Raw genomic sequence first — 22,665 nt, forward strand, 5'->3', positions numbered from 1 at the left:
TACAGTGCCTGCACTCTGAAGGAGGGGTGTTAATGTTGCAGTTTAAAAACTGTAGTGTAAAGCACCCTTCTGGCAAGACAGTGATGGAGTGAATGATGGTGAAAGTTTTTCTTTTTCGGGCCACCCTGCCTTGGTGGGAATCGGCCAGTGTGATAATAAAAAAAAAAAAAAAAAAAAAAAAAATTGCAAAGGTTAGCGGACGAGTTTGGGAGTGTGTGTAAAGATAGAAAGTTGAAAGTGAACATAGAAAAGAGTAAGGTGATGAGGGTATCAAATGATTTAGATAAAGAAAAATTGGATATCAAATTGGGGAGGAGGAGTATGGAAGAAGTGAATGTTTTCAGAAACTTGGGAGTTGACATGTTGGCAGATGGATTTATGAAGGATGAGGTTAATCATAGAATTGATGAGGAAAAAAAGGTGAGTGGTGCATTGAGGTATATGTGGAGACAAAAAACGTTATCTATGGAGGCAAAGAAGAGAATGTAGGAAAGTATAATAGTACCAACACTCTTATATGGGTGTGAAGCTTGGGTTGTGAATGCAGCAGTGAGGAGGCGGTTGGAGGAAGTGGAGATGTCCTGTCTAAGGGCAATGTGTGGTGCAAATATTATGCAGAAAATTCAGAGTGTGTAAATTAGGAGAAGGTGTGGAGTTAACAAAAGTGTTAGTCAGAGGGCTGAAGAGGGGCTGTTGAGGTGGTTTGGTCATTTAGAGAGAATGGATCAAAGTAGAATGATATGGAGAGCAATTAAATCTGTAGGGGAAGGAAGGCAGGGTAGGTGGTCGTCCTTGAAAAGGTTGGAAGGAAGGGGTAAGGGAGGTTTTGTGGGCGAGGGGCTTGGACTTCCAGGAGGCGTGCATGAGCGTGTTCGATAGGAGTGAATGGAGACGAATGGTATTTGAGACATGACGATTTGTTGGAGTGTGAGCAGGGTAATATTTAGTGAAGGGATCCAGGGAAACCGGTTATTTTTATATAGCCGGACTTGAGTCATGGAAATGGGAAGTACAATGCCTGCACTCTAAAGGAGGGGTTTCAGGATATTAGCAGTTTGGAGGGATATGTTGTGTATCTTTATACGTATATGCTTCTAAACTGTTGTGTTCCGAGCACCTCTGCAAAAATAGTGATAATGTGTGTGAGGGAGGTGAAAGTGTTTAATGATGATGAAAGTATTTTCTTTTTGGGGATTTTCTTTCTTTTTGGGTCACCCTGCCTCGGTGGGAGACGACTGATGTGTTAAAAAAAAATGATAAGAATTACTCATACATTTTAACTATAAGCAAATATAATATCACTATCAAGGTGGTCTTAGAGGGAGAAATAATTCATAAAGTCATCAAAGTATGAGCTAATTAAACAGTGTAAGTTTTATGCAACAGATGAACTATAATATTTACTACAGAACACTGAAAACAAGTCAAAAGAAGTATGTACCAAAAACGACGTCATGACGCCATTCAGGGAAGTCCAACACAAGATTTTGAAGGCTCTGAAATGCTAATGCTCTCAGTTCTTCATCCATGTGAACAGTGAGTCGTCCAAGCATGTCTACTAAATCCCTGCCAGACATCCCATCTGGTATGAGCCTAGGAACAGCGGCAACGCATGTTCGAAACAGATCTATCTTGGGCTTGCGTTCTCCAGTGATCATCTCATCTGGTTCCTGAAATGATTGTTAAATGCATTAAAATTGTGTGTTCTTTTCTTTTTAAATGTATAATGACCAGCACACTAATATTCTAAAATCAAGGGGCATTAACTTACCTGTAATTCATCTACTAAGTACAGATGTACAGAGATCATCCCAAAAGCAAAATTCCAAATAGCAATTTCTCAAGGAAAAATTACCAACAATTTTTTAAATTCATAATTTACATTCTGCAAATATTACATTATGATGATTCCACATTCAAAAAAGTTTTATGAATTTGGGAGAAGTATGAGCAACAGATAAGACAGACATTACATGACATACTTAAAAAATTTCCTAATACTTGCATTTTAAAGATAACTGCAGATGTTGTAGTTCAGAGGATCATTTAAATTGTGATGTCTGTGCTGTTCTGGTAGGACAGCTAATGAATGAGTGATGGTGAATGTGCCCCCTTTGTTTGTTTCCCTTCTGTTGGTCATCCCATCTTGGTGGGAAAGAGCCAATATAGTAAAAAGAAAATGATGAACTATCTGCCTCTTAATATAAAAGCATCTTTAGAGCTTACTTTGTTGACGTTCTGTGTGTTCGTCATCATGAGAGGTCGGCCAAATTGACTGTCGAGGGCCTTAAGGATGTCGTTGAAGGATTTACGAACAAGAGGATAGTACGCAGATATCCCAATGTTTCTTGCAGTGTCCTCTGTTAGCATCTGGCAGTGAAAAGTACAGTTAATTCTCAACATTTTATATTTCCATTTTAATTTCCACAATTAAACAAAATAATTTAGTATCCAAGAAATCTATTGTCATACAAATATTCACTGATTAATGACACTGTACGTATATAGAGAATAAAAGAGACATAATTCCATGACTGGAACAATACACAGATAACCCACACACACAAGACAGAAACTAATGACAACATTTTGGACTGACTTGGACCATTAAGTAATCACACTGAGAAATGTAAAAGGAAGAGAGCCCCTACCCCCTTCTCATATATATTCTGGCTCACTTTCCTTAGCAAATGTGTGTGACTAATCAATGGTCTAAGTTGAACGAAAACAGTGTAATAAGTTTCTGTCTCCCATGTGTGGGCTATTTGTATAGTGTACGTAGTAATGTAAAAAATTAGTTTTTCAAAATTTGTATGCGTAATGTTTCAGGAAAGATCTAGGTTAAACAATTCATTAAAAATGTTTGCTGCTGAAACTTCTATTAAAACATTAATTATATTTCAACAATTTTGTACAGAATTAACCCATTCACTGTGGCAGGGATAAGAAAAAATCCCAAGGTCACACCTTGTGAAGCACATTTTTAACCTTCCATTTTGCAACTGAAGTATTACCATTAGAGAATGTGCAGCCTGTTTTGGTAAGACAAATACACTACTGTATACTGTATATTTCTTTCTTTCAACAAACCGACCATATCTCACTGAAGCAGGGTGACCCCAAAAAGAAAAACAAAAGTTTCTCTTTTTAACTTTAGTAATGTATACAGGAGAAGAGGTTACTAGCCCCTTGCTCCCAGCATTTTAGTCCCCTCTTACAACACGCATGGCTTACAGAGGAAGAATTCTGTTCCACTTTCCCGTGGAGATAAGAGGAAATAAACAAGAAGAACTAGTAAGAAAATAGAGGAAAACCCAGAAGAGTGTGTATACATAAATGTGTACATGCATGTGTAGTGTGACCTAAGTGTAAGAAGTAGCAAGACATACCTGAAATCTTGCAAGTTTATGAGACAGAAAAAAGACACCAGCAATCCTACCATCATGTAAAACAATTACAGGCTCTCAATTTACACTCACTTGCTAGGACAGTAGTACCTCCCTGGGCAATTCCTGTCTACCAACCTACTCCCCTAACCCACATTACTTACCTTAAAATATTTTCATCCCTAGCATATAATGAGTGGTGAATATATTTATTGTAGGAAGTCTGAATAAATGAAGAATGGGTATAACTGAAAACTGCTGCATTAGCAAAACACTATAAAGTGCTGTAAAGCAGCACCCACCTGTAAGTGCTGACATCAACCTTGTATGCCTTACATTCCTCATCCTGTAATTCACTTGAATAACTAGTGTCAACATAACACTTACCTTATTCAGAAATGTTTTCTTTACTCTCAGAGTGTTGCCAGAGGGTAGAACACCAACTGTACGAGGCATAGGAGGGTCACCCTCCTTCTGCTGCAGACTGTCAGCTACAACCAAGAACGCTCGAAGGCCTATTGACATTCTCTCGGGAGTCATGATGATCTTGATTTGACGCCCAACAGAGAGCAAGTCAAATACAATCTCCCGCATGGCAAAGTCTAGCCGCTCCTGTCGAGAAGTCAATGAACAATATCAACCATTCCCATGTAACACAAGTGACTTTTTCACTAAGTATATGCTACAGACCTAGCCATTGGCATTATGTATTACAAATAGTCTAAGTTTTAAAGTCAGAGATTCAATTCTACATGATAAAATGTTTGTACATAGAGGGGTAACATTTGGTTGTGCATGCATAAAGCCCATAGTTATGCAGGGCATTTCAGGCAAGCTTAAACCTAACTTAAAACTACACTGGCAATAATTATTGTTTGCTTATATATAAGGCCTGTTAACCTTGAACCACAATGCATCTCTCAAAATGATCACCATATATTTAGAGCCAAACTCCAAAATTCATGGGCTTTCTAATTCATATGCTTTGATTATACAACATTTTAACTTCAACATTTCAGTGACTCCCTGAAATTAAAAGTACTGACAATGTCACACTTCCTCCCCCACAAAAAAAAAAAAATCTGAAATGGAAGAGAATCTTGTTTTGAAGGTAATTACACCAAAAATGTAGAAAGTGATGGAAAGCTTATGAAATTAGGCAAGTGTAAGGCTGACAGTCTGGGTGCCATTTATGAATTTGATTTCACTCACTTTGAGGCCTATTTTTGGCCAATTCCATTGCTCAACCTGGCCTAATTCCTGGCTATTTCACTAGTATGCTTTCCATTATATCAACTAAGGAAGGAAAGAGAGGTTGGTGGCCTGGACAGTAGATACCTTATGAAAAGGAACACAACATCCAAATTTCCCAAGTTATCATTTTAAATGTTGATATTCCTGATGCTGCTCAGGAGGTCACTGCAATGTTTCAAGAACACACTGCTGTCCCTATAAGCTTCAAGAGATGTTTTTCACCTATGTCTTATTTAAGTAAAAATTAACTACTGTAAAAAATTTTTCAGTCGCCAATATTTTCCACCAAAACATTCAAGCATATATCGAACAGAAAACTGAAAACAAACCTGTGCAATAAACTGGATGATTTTCACAAAAATATTTAGTGGGGTATCTCTTGGAACAACAGCCTTGGAGCCCTTGGGAAAAAGAGAATTTACAATGCTGGCCAGGCGGGAATGTGTGGCAGAGTTACTCTCGCACTTGATACGTATCATGTACACCCACAGCAGTCGATATAACGATTCTGCAGAGCAAGAAAATTACATTCAATGAGCACATAGCAATTACTATATATCAATATACTGTATACACAAATTTGTGATAAAGCACCTACCTTTTCCCTCACACTTGTCTGCTGAAGAGGGCCTCTCATGGAGGCAGAAATATTCAATTTACCTCTATACTGCAAATTTGCCTGCATTGTTAAAACAAATTCAGAGCACACCCAGCTATGCTAAAACCTACTCAGAGCACACCCAGCCATATTAATACCTACTGAGCACATCCAGCCATACTAATACCTATTCAGAGCACACTCAGCCACACCAATACCTACTCAGAGCACACCCAGCCATGGTAATATGTACAGCAGTGTACTCACCTAGAGCAACACGAGACATCTTTGGGTCCCGGTTTTTAAGGTGCTGAAGACACATGGCAAGGAAGTAATGCCAGTTGCTAAGGAAAAATGTTTTCTGTGACACGCACAGCAAACAGGTCACGAGGGGAAATATGGCAAGGCGGTGTTTGTTTTTTGTTGCCATATCAAGCGTTGTTGAGTACAGCATCTCAACAAAGTATTTCAGACAGGGAACATTCACTTCATTTTTCACAGTCTGAAAAAGGGGAAAAGCTACAGCTGGTGAGTGAGGGGAGAGACGGGAGGGGGTCACCCTCCCTAGGTGAGAAATGAGAGACCAATTACAAAATTCCCTCCTGTGATCATTCACCGTCTATAAAATATTGTCTTTCAATAAACATCTCCTGTGCGATTTCTATACTGTTAAATGTTGTTATTCATTAATATCACTTAAACATGACGTACCTTAAAACTTATACAGATGCTCCTTGACTTATGATGCTTCGACTAACGATATTTCAACTTTACGATGATGCAAAAGCAATTACTTTGGGGATGAAACTTAAGGTAATTACCCAGTATAAAGGCAGCAAGTCTGTAACTTCTTTTTTTTTTTTCTCAACAAGTCGGTCGTCTCCCACCGAGGCAGGGTGACCCAAAAAAGAAAGAAAATCCCCAAAAAGAAAATACTTTCATCATCATTCAACACTTTCACCTCACTCACACATTATCACTTGCTTTTGTATTCATTTATTTACTTTTCAATATGGGTATTTACTTACAGTAATTATTTGTTCATTTACCTATTCAGTGACAGTAGTTATTTATTTACTTATTTATTTAGCATATATTTATATTCAAATTACAAGATTTTTGCCTTATGACAAGTTTGTCGGAACATAACCCCATCATAAGTCAAGGAGCACCTGTATACACATTCTTCTTCATTTTCATCAACATTTAAACATTTACTCTTCATTATCCTTAATAATGGCACATGATCCAAAAAGTAAGAAGCACAAACTTACTGCAGCAACTGGAACTAAAATTTCTACGAAGAGTCCAGCCAGGGCATGTTTGATGTCCTTGTCTCGTACTTCTAGGAAGTATTGTGCACATTCTTGCATAAACTGGAATGAAGCTTCAAACTCTTCAATTGGGACCATCTGTAGAAACAGAATTTTATTACAATTTAAGATCTTACAATTATCAGTAAAATTTCAATTTAATGGGCCCTGATTTAACAGATTTTTGGTTTAATGGACAAAATCTGTGGATGGACAACATTCAGAAGCATTGGACAAAGTCTGTTAATTCAGAGTTTTCCCTTTATTCTTACAGTCTGCTGCATAAATTCATTTCAGATTTAATGGCAAAGTCTGTTAAATCCAGAATTGCCCATTACTGTTATGATCGAGGAGATGGACTGCGTGAACTAGGTGAATAGGGGCAGCACGTGTTAGGAGACTTAGCCATATACAGTGGACCCCCGGTTAACGATATTTTTTCACTCCAGAAGTATGTTCAGGTGCCAGTACTGACCGAATTTGTTCCATAAGGAATATTGTGAAGTAGATTAGTCCATTTCAGACCCCCAAACATACACGTACAAACGCACTTACATAAATACACTTACATAATTGGTCGCATTCGGAGGTGATCGTTATGAGGGGGTCCACTGTATTTCACCAAGCCTGGATTGTGAACCTGGTCTTTTCAATTTTAAGCAAACTATTCTACTACTGAATTATGGAGTACCTCTAGTACCTGGAGATAATTCAAGTTTTAAGGATTACAATCTGTATTAATGGAATCCAAACTTTAATCCAAAGAGCTGGAAAACCTTCTGGATATGAGTTTAAATCCTTCCAACTCTCTTTAAGTTCAATTATTTGATGAAGAATTAGATACATGTGCAACATCTGGATTTTTTTTTTATTAAAACATTTGCTGTTTCCCACCAAGGCAGGGTGGCCCGAAAAAGAAAAACTTTAATCATCATTCACTCCATCACTGTCTTGCCAGATGCATGCTTATCTTTGCCAATACAATACATGGACATATCCTTGAATTGTATTCATAGTCACTGGATGGCAAAACATCTACAAATAAAGACACTCAGATGTTTCATGTGTTTAATTCTTCATCTTATTCAATTATTTGTTTCATGTTAGTGTGATGCTCAACAAATATGCAAGAATAAACAGTGTCAATTTAGTATCTATATCTGGTGACACTTCTACTTAGTTACTTCTACTTACACTTAGGTTACACTACACATACATGTACACGTTTATTTATACACACTCATCTGAGTTTTCTTTGATTTTATCTTAATAGTTCTTGGTCTTATTACTTTTCCTTTTGTATCCATGGGGAAGTGGAATAAGAATCTTTCCTCCGTAAGCCATGCGTGTTGTAAAAGTCAACTAAAATGCCGGGAACAATGGGCTAGTAACCCCTTTTCCTGTAAAGATTACTAAAAAGAATAAGAAGAAGAAAATTGTCAAAGTGGGAAGTCTGAATGTGCGTGGATGTTGTGCAGATGATAAGAAAGAGATGATTGTGGATGTTATGAATGAGAAGAAGCTGGATGTCCTGGCTTTAAGTGAAACAAAGCTGAAGGGGGTGGGAGAGTTTCAATGGAGAGGAATAAATGGGATTAGGTCAGGGGTCTCAAATAGAGTTAGAGCTAAAGAAGGAGTAGCAATATGTTGAAGGATAAGCTATGGCAGGAAAAGAGGGACTATAAATGTATTAATTCAAGGATTATGTGGAGTAAAATAAAGATTGGATGTGAAAAGTGGGTTATAATAAGCGTGTATGCACCTGGAGAAGAGAGAAGTGTAGAGGAGAGAGAGAGAGATTTTGGGAAATGTTGAGTGAATGCGTGGGGAGTTTTGAATCAAGTGTGAGAGTAATGGTGGTTGGGGATTTCAATGCTAAAGTGGGTAAAAATGTTATGGAGGGAGTAGTAGGTAAATTTGGGGTGCCAGGGGTAAATGTAAATGGGGAGCCTTTAATTGAGCTATGTGTAGAAAGAAATTTGGTAATAAGTAATACATATTTTATGAAAAAGAGGATAAATAAATATACAAAGTATGATGTAGCACGTAATGAAAGTAGTTTATTAGATTATGTATTGGTGGATAAAAGGTTGATGGGTAGGCTCCAGGATGTACATGTGTATAGAGGGGCAACTGATATATTGGATCATTATTTAGTTGTAGCTACAGTTAGAGTAAGAGGTAGATGGGAAAAGAGGAAGGTGGCAACAACAAGTAAGAGGGAGGTGAAAGTGTATAAACTAAGGGAGGAGGAAGTTTGGGTGAGATATAAGCGACTATTGGCAGAAAGGTGGGCTAGTGCAAAGATGAGTAGTGGGGGGGTTGAAGAGGGTTGGAATAGTTTTAAAAATGCAGTATTAGAATGTGGGGCAGAAGTTTGTGGTTATAGGAGGGTGGGGGCAGGAAGAAAGAAGAGTAGCTTATGAGAGGTTTTTACAAAGCAGAAGTGTTATAAGAAGAGCAGAGTATATGGAGAGTAAAAGAAAGGTGGAGAGAGTGGTGAGAGAGTGCAAAAGGAGAGCAGATGATAGAGTGGGAGAGGCACTGTCAAGAAATTTTAATGAAAATAAGAAAAAATTTTGGAATTAAAAAAGTTAAGAAAGCCTAGGGAAAGTATGGATTTGTCAGTTAAAAACAGAGTAGGGGAGTTAGTAGATGGGGAGACGGAGGTATTAGGTAGATGGCGAGAATATTTTGAGGAACTTTTAAATGTTAAGGAAGAAAGAGAGGTGGTAATTTCATGCACTGGTCAGGGAGGTATACCATCTTTTAGGAGTGAAGAAGAGCAGAATGTAAGTGTGGGGGAGGTACGCGAGGCATTACGTAGAATGAAAGGGGGTAAAGCAGCTGGAACTGATGGGATCATGACAGAAATGTTAAAAGCAGGGGAGGATATAGTGTTGGAGTGGTTGGTACTTTTGTTTAATAAATGTATGAAAGAGGGGAAGGTACCTAGGGATAGGTGGAGAGCATGTATAGTCCCTTTATATAAAGGGAAAGGGGACAAAAGAGATTGTAAAAATTATAGAGGAATAAGTTTACTGAGTATACCAGGAAAAGTGTACGGTAGGGTTATAATTGAAAGAATTAGAGGTAAGACAGAATGTAGGATTGCGGATGAGCAAGAGGTTTCAGAGTGGGTAGGGGATGTGTAGATCAAGTGTTTACATTGAAGCATATATGTGAACAGTATTTAGATAAAGGTAGGGAAGTTTTTATTGCATTTATGGATTTAGAAAAGGCATATGATAGAGTGGATAGAGGAGCAATGGGGCAGATGTTGCAAGTACAGTGGACCCCTGCATAACGATTACCTCCGAATGCGACCAATTATGTAAGTGTATTTATGTAAGTGCGTTTGTACATGTATGTTTGGGGGTCTGAAATGGACTAATCTACTTCACAATATTTCTTATGGGAACAAATTCGGTCAGTACTGGCACCTGAACATACTTCTGGAGTGAATAAATATCGTTAACCGGGGGTCCACTGTATATGGAATAGGTGGTAAGTTATTAAATGCTCTGAAGAGTTTTTATGAGGATAGTGAGGCTCAGGTTAGGGTGTGTAGAAGAGAGGGAGACTACTTCCCGGTAAAAGTAGGTCTTAGACAGGGATGTGTAATGTCACCATGGTTGTTTAATATATTTATAGATGGGGTTGTAAAGGAAGTAAATGCTAGGGTGTTCGGGAGAGGGGTGGGATTAAATTTTGGGGAATCAAATTCAAAATGGGAATTGACACAGTTACTTTATGCTGATGATACTGTACTTATGGGAAATTCTAAAGAAAAATTGCAGAGGTTAGTGGATGAGTTTGGGAATGTGTGTAATGGTAGAAAGTTGAAAGTGAACATAGAAAAGAGTAAGGTGATGAGGGTATCAAATGATTTAGATAAAGAAAAATTGGATATCAAATTGGGGAGGAGGAGTATGGAAGAAGTGAATGTTTTCAGATACTTGGGAGTTGACGTGTCGGCGGATGGATTTATGAAGGATGAGGTAAATCATAGAATTGATGAGGGAAAGAAGGTGAGTGGTGCGTTGAGGTATATGTGGAGTCAAAAAACATTATCTATGGAGGCAAAGAAGGGAATGTATGAAAGTATAGTAGTACCAACACTCTTATATGGGTGTGAAGCTTGGGTAGTAAATGCAGCAGCGAGGAGACGGTTAGAGGCAGTGGATATGTCCTATTTAAGGGCAATGTGTGGTGTAAATATTATGCAAAAAATTCGGAGTGTGGAAATTAGGAAAAGGTGTGGAGTTAATAAAAGTATTAGTCAGAGGGCAGAAGAGGGGTTGTTGAGGTGGTTTGGTCATTTAGAGAGAATGGATCAAAGTAGAATGACATGGAAAGCATATAAATCTATAGGGGAAGGAAGGCGGGGTAGGGGTCGTCCTCGAAAGGGTTGGAGAGAGGGGGTAAAGGAGGTTTTGTGGGCTAGGGGCTTGGACTTCCAGCAAGCATGCGTGAGCGTGTTAGATAGGAGTGAATGGAGACGAATGATACTTGGGACCTGACGATCTGTTGGAGTGTGAGCAGGGTAATATTTAGTGAAGGGATTCAGGGAAACCGGTTATTTTCATATAGTCGGACTTGAGTCCTGGAAATGGGAAGTACAATGCCTGCACTTTAAAGGAGGGGTTTGGGATATTGGCAGTTTGGAAGGATATGTTGTGTATCTTTATATGTATATGCTTCTAAACTGTTGCATTCTGAGCACCTCTGCAAAAACAGTGATAATGTGTGAGTGTGGTGAAAGTGTTGAATGATGATGAAAGTATTTTCTTTTTTGGGTCACCCTGCCTCGGTGGGAGACGGCCGACTTGTTGAAAAAAAAAAAAAAAAAATCAGGTGACAACAGAAAAACCCATTTTATTTTCTTCAAGTAAGTAAAATGAACTTAACCCTTAAACTGTCCAAACGTAGATCTATGTCCACGTGTGGGGGCTCCAAATGTAGATCTATTTTTTTTTTACATGCTTTCAAATGGGGAAAATCAAGGTCGGAGCACTACGCACGTGAACGCAGATCTACGTTTGGACAGTTTAAGGGTTAAATGGCCTGCCCAGTAAAGAGCAGTATTTATTTATTTATTTATTTATTCAGTGATAGTAGTTATTTATTTACTTATTTATTTAGCATACTATGCAGGCCATTATACTTAATGGTCTGCAAAGAATTAAAAATAAATGACTAGTTTTGAACACTACAGTGTTCAAAACTAGTCAGAAGAGTGCTTGCATAAATTCTTGGGAACACACCTTAACCCTGAAGAATTTCATTCCCATCAAGAGTGATGTGATGCTTTGTGTTGTAACCGACGATGCCTCTCTTGCCCGCAGCTCTTTTAATTCTGCCATGAAACGTCTCCGGACAGATTGAAAGCGCGACTGAGCCAAAACGCCAATAACTTCAGCATACAAATCAGCAATGATATTGATGTTCTCACCATTGGGGTTATTTTGAACTCTGAGGAAACATATATACTACATATATACCATATAACACTAAAATACATGTATAAGTAATTTTATAATACAGTGGACCCCCGGTTAACGATATTTTTTTCATTCCAGAAGTATGTTCAGGTGCCAGTACTGACCGAATTTGTTTCCATAAGGAATATTGTGAAGTAGATTAGTCCATTTCAGACCCCCAAACATACACATACAAACGCACTTACATAATTGGTCGCACTGGGAGGTGATCATTAAGCGGGGGTCCACTGTATTTCGGTGTTTTTTAAATGTACAACACTAACATATAACAATGTAAATAATATTTAACTTTGGGCTTAAAGATATATACTATCATTTTATTAATTTATCGCATATGCTATTTCTTAACCCCTTCTCCTGAATAAATTACTAAATGTAAGAAGTAGAAAACCTTGATGTGTCTTCTTTTCGGGGTCACCCTGCCTCAGTGGGAGACAGTCGATGTGTTAAAAAAAATATAGGCTAGATCTCTGTCTGGTAATCCTAACCATTATTAGAATGTGTAAACAAAGATTAAATGGAAGTTGTATTATAATTAATAAGATTTAAACTCCTTTACTAATGGAAGCCTCAAAATTAAAATGCTGACAATGTCGGCATGTAAAAAAAAATCGATAAGTGTAGAGAATCTTTTTCTGAAGGTAATGACACCAAAAAAAAAAGAAATTTGATTGAAAACTTATGGAATTATGCAGATACAGTGTTAGCGGTGTGGCATAATTTATGCAACGGCGATTTTGTTCACTCTGAGTCCAGTTTTAAGGCAATTTCACTATTCAATTTGACCACATTCTTAGCTATTTCATTAGTATGCCTTCAATTCTGTGTTGGGATCAAAACATTAGAAAATATTGGCCATAAGCACTACATAACACCGAATTTACATAAATTACAATGATTTACTATATCCTTATATGTATTCATATATATGTTCAGTATGTATAAAATAAAATTATGGTAAAAGGAGGTGGAAAGGAGCAATTACAGAAAAAAAAGCTTATGCAGATTTACACTGCAACTACTGTGCCAAACTTGCACGTGAAAATCACCCGCTATGAAAGCAAAAGACTCGGTAGGGATGCAACATTCCCCCAACGAGAAGCAGGGGTGCCACAATTACACTGAGAGACAACACAATAAGTGTCAGAGGCCCAAGACTGTTCAACTGCCTCCCAGCATACATAAGGGGGATTACCAATAGACCCCTGGCTGTCTTCGAGAAGGCGCTGGAGAGACACCTAAAGTCAGTACCTGATCCGCTGGGCTGTGATTTGTACATTGGTTTACATGCAGCTAACAGTAACAGCCTGGTTGATCAGACCCTGATCCACCATGAGGCCTGGTCTCAAACCAAGCCGCAGGGGCATTGACCCCCGAAACCCTCTTACTGTATAAGAGGGAGTCATTAATATATAATTTCCTTAACTCAATGGCTGTCTCTCATCAAGGAAGGATGATCCAAAGAAGAAAACACATTCACCAACATTCACTCAATTGCTATCTTTGTACAGGTGTGCTGACATCAAAATCAGATTACAGTACTCATCTGACTGCAACATCCTCACCCCTCCTTCAGAGTGCAGGCACTGCCTATTCCAACTCCAGGACTCAAAGTCCAGCTAACCAGTTTCTGTGAATCTGTTCATACAAGTTACCCTGTTCACACTCCAACAGCACATCCATTAAAAACCTTTTGTCCACATTCACTCCTATCTGATACACACACACAAGCCTTCTGGATGCTCAAGCCCCTAAGACTTAAAAGCCTCTTGCACTCCATTTCCTTAAACCATTCCTGGGATGGCTACTCACCCTCCTATCTTCCATTCGTCAACTAAAGTCTATGAAATGTGTGCAGGATTCAGGGGTCATCCACTAAAATCAGAGAGATCTGAAGTAACATGATAAACTTACCCTTGAAATACTAACAGTGATTACTCACCCTTGAAATACTAGCAGTGATTACTCACTCTTGAAATACTAGCAGTGATTACTTACCCTTGAAATACTAGCAGTGATTACTTACCCTTGAAATACTAGCAGTGATTACTTGCCCTTGAAATACTAGCATTGATTGCTTACCCTTTAAATACTAGCAGTGATTACTTACCCTTCTCTGTACTTGAAGTGCTTGAATGCAATATCTTCAATGTGTCGCACAAGATCATCGTGACCTGGGTGCACCGCCAGCTGTCGCAAAACCTCTATTAACACTAAGCAGAATATAAACTCGACTGCAAGATCTCTACGTTCCTGTATGGTTTCTCTGTCTACATTAGAGCCTGCATCTACCCTGTAATGACAATTTCAAAATATTAATCATTTATTTTACTTGGAAAATATTGTGCAAGGCATGTCTACCAAACCTGAAATTTGATTTATAATTGATAAAACTATCTCACCCCTTGCTTTTGCTGGGATCCTGCTTGTATTTGCTGTCAGTTGAACCCCATTCCACTCCCTGACGATCATACCAGGCAAAAAGTGTGTGCAGGAGTGAAGGTAAACAGTGCTCTGCAACACAACCAAAGGCAAGCAGCAACTGATCAAAGGTAGCATCTTCTCCACGCTGCAGACTCTTGGACAGGCTACGTTCCTAGTGTAACAAGAATAAACAGACAAAACAGTTTTAAAATACAACCCATGACAAATAAAAGTATTCAACAAGGCTAAAGGCACTTTTATTTTCAGAAATGCAGTGGAGGGTAAAGTGAGGACTAACCCAGAGCAAGCTCAACAAGTATTAGAAAGTAGATAGTAACATCATGTGTTTTAAAATAATAATAACAATAATGTTGCAAGTATATGGAATAGGTGGTAAGTTACTAAATGCGGTAGAGAGTTTTTATGAGGATAGTGAGGCTCAGGTTAGGGTGTGTAGGAGAGGGAGACTACTTCCCGGTAAAAGTAGGTCTTAGACAGGGATGTGTAATGTCACCATGGTTGTTTAATATATTTATAGATGGAGTTGTAAAAGAAGTAAATGTTAGGGTGTTCGGGAGAGGGGTGGGATTAAATTATGGGGAATCAAATACAAAATGGAAATTGACACAGTTGCTTTTTACTGATGATACCGAGCTTATGGGAGATTCTAAAGAAAAGTTGCAAAGGTTAGTGGATGAGTTTGGGAGTGTGTGTAAAGGTAAGAAGTTGAAAGCGAACATAGACAAGAGTAAGGTGATGAGGGTATCAAATGATTTAGATAAAGAAAAATTAGATATCAAATTGGGGAGGAGGAGTATGGAAGAAGTGAATGTTTTCAGATACTTGGGAGTTGATGTGTCGGCGGATGGATTTATGAAGGACGAGGTTAATCATAGAATTGATGAGGGAAAAAAGGCGAGTGGTGCGTTGAGGTATATGTGGAGACAAAAATACGTTATCTATGGAGGCAAAGAAGGGAATGTATGAAAGTATAGTAGTACCAACACTCTTATATGAGTGTGAAGCTTGGGTTGTGAGTGCAGCAGCGAGGAGGTGGTTGGAGGCAGTGGAGATGTCCTGTCTAAGGGCAATGTGTGGTTTAAATATTATGCAGAAAATTTGGAGTGTGGAAATTAGGAGAAGGTGTGGAGTTAATAAAAGTATTAGTCAGAGGGCTGAAGAGGGGTTGTTGAGGTGGTTTGGTCATTTAGAGAGAATGGATCAAAGTAGAATGACACGGAGAGCATTTAAATCTGTAGGAGAAGGAAGGCAGGGTAGGGGTTGTCCTCGAAAAGGTTGGAAGGAAGGGGTAAGGGAGGTTTTGTGGGCAAGGGGCCTGGACTTCCAGGAGGCATGCATGAGCGTGTTCGATAGGAGTGAATGGAGACAAATGGTATTTGGGACCTGACGATCTGTTGGAGTGTGAGCAGGGTAATATTTAGTGAAGGAATTCAGGGAAACCGGTTATTTTATATAACCGGACTTGAGTCCTGGAAATGGGAAGTACAATGCCTGCACTCTAAAGGAGGGGTTTGGGATAGTGGCAGTTTGGAGGTATATACAGTGGACCCCCGCCTTACGATATTATTTCATTCCAGAAGTCTGTTTGGGTGCCGTTATAGACCGAATTTGTTCCCATAAGGAATATTGTGAATTAGATTAGTCCGTTTCAGACTCCCAAAAATACACGTGCAAAAGCACTTACAAAAATACACTTACATAACTGGTCGAGTTGGGAGCTGATCGTAAGGCGGGGGTCCACTGTATTGTGTATTTTTATACGTATATACTTCTAAACTGTTGTATTCTGGGCACCTCTGCAAAAACAGTGATTATGTGTGAGTGAGGTGAAAGTGTTGAGTGATGATTGAAAGTATTTTTTTTTAGGCGATTTTCTTTCTTTTTGGGTCACCCTGCCTCGGTAGGAGATGGCCGACTTGTTAAAAAAAAAAAATAATAATAATAATAATAATCAATAATCTTCATGTGGAAGTGGATTAGAATCTTTCCTCCACAAGCCATGCGTGTCATAAGAGGTGACTAAAATGCCGGGAGCAAGAGGCTAGTAATCTCTTCTCTTGTATAAATTACTAAATGGAAAGAGAAGAAAAACTGTGTCTTGTTTTTTGGGTCACCCTGCCTCAGTGGGAGATGGCCTTTAGGTTGAAAAAAAAATCAATAATCAAATCAATAACCCTTCCATTAGGACTTGCTACCTCAAGTCCTAATGGAAGGGGATTCCCCTTCTAAACAATAACTTCCACACTCTCCCCTCCTCCCATCCCATCAATCATCACCAGATCTTCCATAAAGGTAAGTGTCATGCATTCTATTCTTAGTAGAGTAGTAACTGTGCATGTCTTCTTCAGTTTGTGTGTATTAAAATTAATATTTCATGTGGTAAAAATGTTTTTTTTCATACTTTGGGGTGTCAGGAATGGATTAATTTGATTTCCATTATTTCTTATGGGGAAAATTAATTCGGCTAACGATAATTTCGGCTTACGATGAGCTCTCAGGAACGGATTAATATTGTAAGGAAGAGGTCCACTGTATATTCATGGGAAAGTGCTAAACCCATAGGAGTTGTACAATGTCTTGGGAAAGGGAAGTAATGAGGTTTGATCCAAGGAAAGGGAGGGTAGCTGCAATTCCCTGGATCAAGAGATTCCAACAGTTTTCCCAAAAAGTAAGATGAAAGGCTCCAATACAGAATATAATGAAAAGAGGAGACAGAACATTTGAAATATTCCATCAAACACAGAGGGGACAGAACATTTGAAATATTCCATCAAGCACATTACAACACAGCACTTACTATAGGTTCCTGCATAACAGTTTCAATCTTCTTCTCCGCCATTACTGTGTATTCTGCAAACAGCGTTCGCATAACAAATTCTCCTGGTCGCAGATCTGTGTCAATATGGACTGTGGCAGGGAACTGGGCTCTCTCCTTGCGAGCACCCCAGGGTAAGAGTGTTGACCCGTGACTGCCAGTGCTTCCACCTCCACCGCCACCACCATTTTCTGTGCTTGAATCTGTATGTACAGAAAACAAGAGAGAATGTAGTCACCCTTCTTGTTACAATTAAAATAAAATACAGAATATAAAAGATATCTTTTAATTTACTCAGGGCTAATTCTGAAAAAAACAAAAAACAATGAAGAATGAGAAAGAAGACCTATCATCAAAATGCACTGCATGCTAGTGGCTTTCTTTTCTGTCTAACAATATTTTATTACGTGTAAACTACACTACCTGTATAATGCAGAAAAGAAATTTATTATTATTATTACTGTACATGCAATTAAAGTGCAGGCACATCTGCCTGCACTTTAAAGGAGGGGTTTGGGATACTGGCAGTTTGGAGGGACATCTAAACTGTCGTATCTGAGCGACAGTGATTATGTATGAGTGATGGTGAAAGTGCTGAATGATGATGAAAGTTTCTTCTTTCTATTGTTTGTTAAAGAGCAAATGCTAACTTTCTTTACAACTGAAAACCATAATATGGAAACTAAATCAACAGTCAACCTTCTCCGATATTGACACCTGAGTTGATTTTCAAAAAAAATGTAAAACACTCCACTGTAGTTTTTAATTAAATAAAATCATGGATCATTATTCACAGTAGAAAAAGAGCAACCAAGATAAATAATTGGATAAAAAAAACTCAACATAATCAAGCAAGGAATAAATCTGGTTTAATTTAACATCTTGGGAAAGTTTACCTGACACAACGGTGTGAGAGCGTTCTGACAGTGGCTCGGTAGAGTTAATTCCGCTTTCGTGTGCAGATGATAACTGGTCGTTTTCATCATCACTGTTAATTTCAGTGAGGTCATCTTGTCCAGCCTCTCGACCATCTCCTGGCCCTCGTTCTCCCACCTCATCACCATCTGAAAAATTAATCAAAGATCAACACTTTCAAAAATTATCTCTAGACTAACAGACTAAATCATATCAATAACAGGATAGTATTATAGACTACAGTGGAACCTCATGTTATGACTTTGATGTCGTAACTTAAATAAAGTGGTCCTGGCTCCTAAATGGCTGCTCAACACATGCGTAATACCTCAGTTTTCGTGATTAATGCATTTCAGAAAGTCTGATGAAAACTGAACTGTACGAAAACTGAAGCAATATTTCCCATAAGAAATAATGTAAATCCAATTAATCCATTCCAGACACCCAAAAATATTAACAAAAAATACATTTTATAGAGAATAACTATAGTTTTACAAAGAGAAAACAATGATAAATAAATATAAATGACTAATGAAATGGATAAATAAACATTGAACATCACTTTTGCCTTTATTGAAGACTCTTGTTGGTATATAGAAGATGACAAAGTGGGGAGAGGGAGGAGGAGAGGTTATTGTTTGGAAGGGGAATCCCCCTCCATAAGGACTTCAGGTATCAAGGCCCTATCAGGGGTTACTTCCTTTCTTTGTCTTTTACTGGCACTAGGGCCAGCTTGAGAGTCACTGGACCCCTGTCGCACAGAAAATTCGTCCAGCGAGGTCTCTTTCTGGAGTCTAAGATTTGCCCAAAATGGGACAAGGCATTGTCATTGAACGTATTGTAGACATGGCTTGCAACATCTTTGTTAGTGCGATATTTCTCCACAAAACTTTGCAACTCATTCCACTTTGTACACACGTCTTTAATCACTGAAGAAGGCACATTCTCTCCTCTCTCCTCCTCCACCTCTCAAGCAATTTCCTCAGCTGTGGTCACTTTCATACACTGCTACTTTCCACTTTGCCACTTTTGTACTTTACTATGAGCTCTTTCTTGAATTCTATCGTGTTTGTCGCCTTCTTTATCAAAAGGCTGGCACTCGGAACTTTTTTTGGCCCCATGGTGGCTTATTTAGCAGTTGCACTCAATAAACAAGCACAAAAAACAATGGATTATTACTAAATGTTATCCGAACGCGTGGGGTGATGTTCACTCAACAAGAAACAAAGCCAGACTGAGTCAGAACGTGTGGGATGCTCTGTGTGGGCATGGGCAGGCAGACGCATTTGGTACAGGGGACCATTGTCAACTTTACGAAAACTGAGTGGATGTACGAAAACTGGGACAAAATTTATACGAAAAATGTCATCGAATGCCGAATCCTACAAAAACCGAGGTTCCACTGTAATTTAGTTGCTCAACTACTGACATTGCTCTAAATCCAATGAAATGGAGTGTAGTATATGTGATCAGAGAGTCATAAAACTTCAGTTTTATGACTCTGATCATGGGTTCTATCCCGTCGTATGGTTTGAAAGCTTTAATTTGTTTACCTATTTAATTCCTTTCTGAATATTGCAAGTCACACTATTATGTCCTGGATTAATTCATAATTAACCCACAATGTGCAGAGGAAACTTTAGGTAACATTTCGGTCTATCCGAAGACCCATTTCTAATGCTGTGTTCCTATTATCTTATTTTATATGGTAATATTTGAGGTGTTCTTTACCATTCATTTTTATTCACAAGGAAGGAGCCATCACTGGATCTCATTCTCTTGACCAAACTGGTATGAAATTAGGATTCACTTACCATGGGTTCAAACCTCACCCATTCTGTAATTTCATAGTGCATTAAGAATCTCACCCATTCTGTGATCTCATAGTGCATTAAGAATCTCACCCATTCTGTGATCTCATAGTGCATTAAGAATCTCACCCATTCTGTGATCTCATAGTGCATTAAGAATCTCACCCATTCTGTGATCTCATAGTGCATTAAGAATCTCACCCATTCTGTGATCTCATAGTGCATTAAGAATCTCACCCATTCTGTGATTTCATAGTGCATTAAGAATCTCACCCATTCTGTGATCTCATAGTGCATTAAGAATCTCACCCATTCTGTGATCTCATAGTGCATTAAGAATCTCACCCATTCTGTGATTTCATAGTGCATTAAGAATCTCACCCATTCTGTGATCTCATAGTGCATTAAGAATCTCACCCATTCTGTGATCTCATAGTGCATTAAGAATCTCACCCATTCTGTGATTTCATAGTGCATTAAGAATCTCACCCATTCTGTGATCTCATAGTGCATTAAGAATCTCACCCATTCTGTGATTTCATAGTGCATTAAGAATCTCACCCATTCTGTGATCTCATAGTGCATTAAGAATCTCACCCATTCTGTGATCTCATAGTGCATTAAGAATCTCACCCATTCTGTGATCTCATAGTGCATTAAGAATCTCACCCATTCTGTGATCTCATAGTGCATTAAGAATCTCACCCATTCTGTGATCTCATAGTGCATTAAGAATCTCACCCATTCTGTGATCTCATAGTTCATTAAGAATCTCACCCATTCTGTGATCTCATAGTGCATTAAGAATCTCTTACCCATATACAGGAGGGCCCCGCTTATACAGCAGGTTAGGCTCCGAGCTACTGTTGTAAAGCAAAGATTGCTGTAAAGTGAAACAGCTTTGTTCATATTCAAATGCATATAAAAGCCTGATAACATGTTTACACTATCAAATATTAAGTGAACAATTAGGCTAGGCCTTAAAAATGCATATACAGTACACACATTACTCTTTAATTTATTTTATTAACACATCGGCCATTTCCCACCTCAAAATATTTTCATCCATAGCTTATAGCGAGTGGTGAATATATTTAGTGTAGGAAGTCTGAATAAATGAAGAATGTGCATTATTGAAAACCACTGCATTAGTAAAATGCTGTCAAGTGAAGCCCCCTCAAGGAAGGTTCCTTGATGTTGGTGAGGGGCTCTTGATTTAGGGAATTGGATCTGTGCTCCAGTTTCCCAAATTAAGCCTGAATGCCTTCCACATCCCCCCCCAGGCGCTGTATAATCCTCTGGGTTTAGCGCTTCCCCCTTGATTATAATAATAATAATGTCAAGTGAAGCACTGTAATGTGGGGGCCCACCTGTATCTTCATTTGTTTCTTAAACCTATTAGCATAATACAGTTCTTTGGACTTCTTTATTACTTTGGTGAGCACTGATGTTTATCGTTGAGTATGAAGCCCAATCTGTATTGTGTTTCACAGTTAAGTCAACAGATGTGAAAATGCTGTTGATTAACCATGGGCTATTTAATCTCTGTTGAGACCTGTTTAGCTTTTCAAGGAATGTTTATTGTAGAAGCTTTAAATTTTTTGTAGAAATATGTGGATACATGAATTAATGCCTTGATCACTGTTAAAATTCTCTCTTATCAGTCAATGTCACTGACTGCAACAGTAAAGTCATTCAATGATGCATCATCATTGAAGCTGAATGAGATTTTACTAGTTTTCAGAGGTGATTTCACGTTAGTGATTAGGGAAGAGGAATTAACAAATTAAAAACACTGAAAATGCCTTTGCTAGCTGGTACAGGGAAAAGAAGAACCAAGATAAACACACATCAGCATGAAAGCAAATAAGAAAATATCAATTATTATTTTGTGAGTGTCCTCATATGTGAGAGAATACGAGACCCCAATTATTTTGTTTTTTACCTCATCAGTTATTTGGCATCCAGGTGTGTTGACCTATAAAAAGGAAACAATCAGCATCATTCATTCAACAGGAGTCTTGCCAAAAATGAGACAACATCAAAATCTGAGTGACTTTCTGAACTGAAACATCCTCACCCATTAATTTAAAAACTTGAAAATCTGAAAGGATGCATGAAGGTATTTCTTCACAAATATCGTGCTTGATGCAGGACTGGGACCCAGGAGTATGCACCATGCACTTACACCACCAGTGAAATCATTAACGAATTATGTGATTGATTAAATACTAATGACAAAACACCATGAGCACAGCTCTGCTCCTGTAATTACAAACAGGTAATCACAAAGGAGACATTAATCGTTAATCATATTTATACTGTAACTAAGAATACATTACCACACGAGCTAATATGACAAAAATATTACTAGGTTCATTTCTAACATACTGTACTATAGCTAAGCAACATAATATGACTTGAAATTCATAATAAGTATTCATTTAATGGTGGTTTTGACAATACCAGCACAAACTTATACTAACAAAATCTGCAGTATGGTATATTAGCAAAACTACACAGTTATGTGGAAGGCTTCATACAGAGGTTAATTGAGTAAAAGTTTGTTGAGAAGGTGAAATAGCAGCAACGTGGAAATGTTCAGTTCACTCTCAGTTTCATTC

General features: G+C 38.3%; 1 protein-coding gene across 5 annotated transcripts in view; it reads right to left on the reverse strand.

Annotated features, from left to right (window-relative positions):
- fry (Protein furry) overlaps window positions 1-22,665 on the reverse strand; it is a 342,675-nt gene that overhangs the window by 301,560 nt on the left and 18,450 nt on the right. For all 5 annotated transcript variants that reach the window (XM_070103982.1, XM_070103981.1, XM_070103978.1 and 2 more), the window contains exons 3-13: window positions 18,212-18,379; window positions 17,298-17,518; window positions 14,458-14,651; window positions 14,166-14,348; window positions 11,819-12,026; window positions 6,513-6,650; window positions 5,506-5,740; window positions 4,970-5,148; window positions 3,774-3,998; window positions 2,227-2,370; window positions 1,442-1,670 (exon numbers count right to left, since the gene is read on the reverse strand). In XM_070103982.1, coding sequence (XP_069960083.1) covers window positions 1,442-1,670; window positions 2,227-2,370; window positions 3,774-3,998; window positions 4,970-5,148; window positions 5,506-5,740; window positions 6,513-6,650; window positions 11,819-12,026; window positions 14,166-14,348; window positions 14,458-14,651; window positions 17,298-17,518; window positions 18,212-18,379 — 2,124 coding nt within the window. The remainder of the gene's footprint in view (window positions 1-1,441; window positions 1,671-2,226; window positions 2,371-3,773; window positions 3,999-4,969; window positions 5,149-5,505; window positions 5,741-6,512; window positions 6,651-11,818; window positions 12,027-14,165; window positions 14,349-14,457; window positions 14,652-17,297; window positions 17,519-18,211; window positions 18,380-22,665) is intronic.

The sequence above is a fragment of the Cherax quadricarinatus genome, chromosome 88 (genome assembly GCF_038502225.1).
Source record: "Cherax quadricarinatus isolate ZL_2023a chromosome 88, ASM3850222v1, whole genome shotgun sequence".
NCBI classification, from domain to species: domain Eukaryota; kingdom Metazoa; phylum Arthropoda; class Malacostraca; order Decapoda; family Parastacidae; genus Cherax; species Cherax quadricarinatus.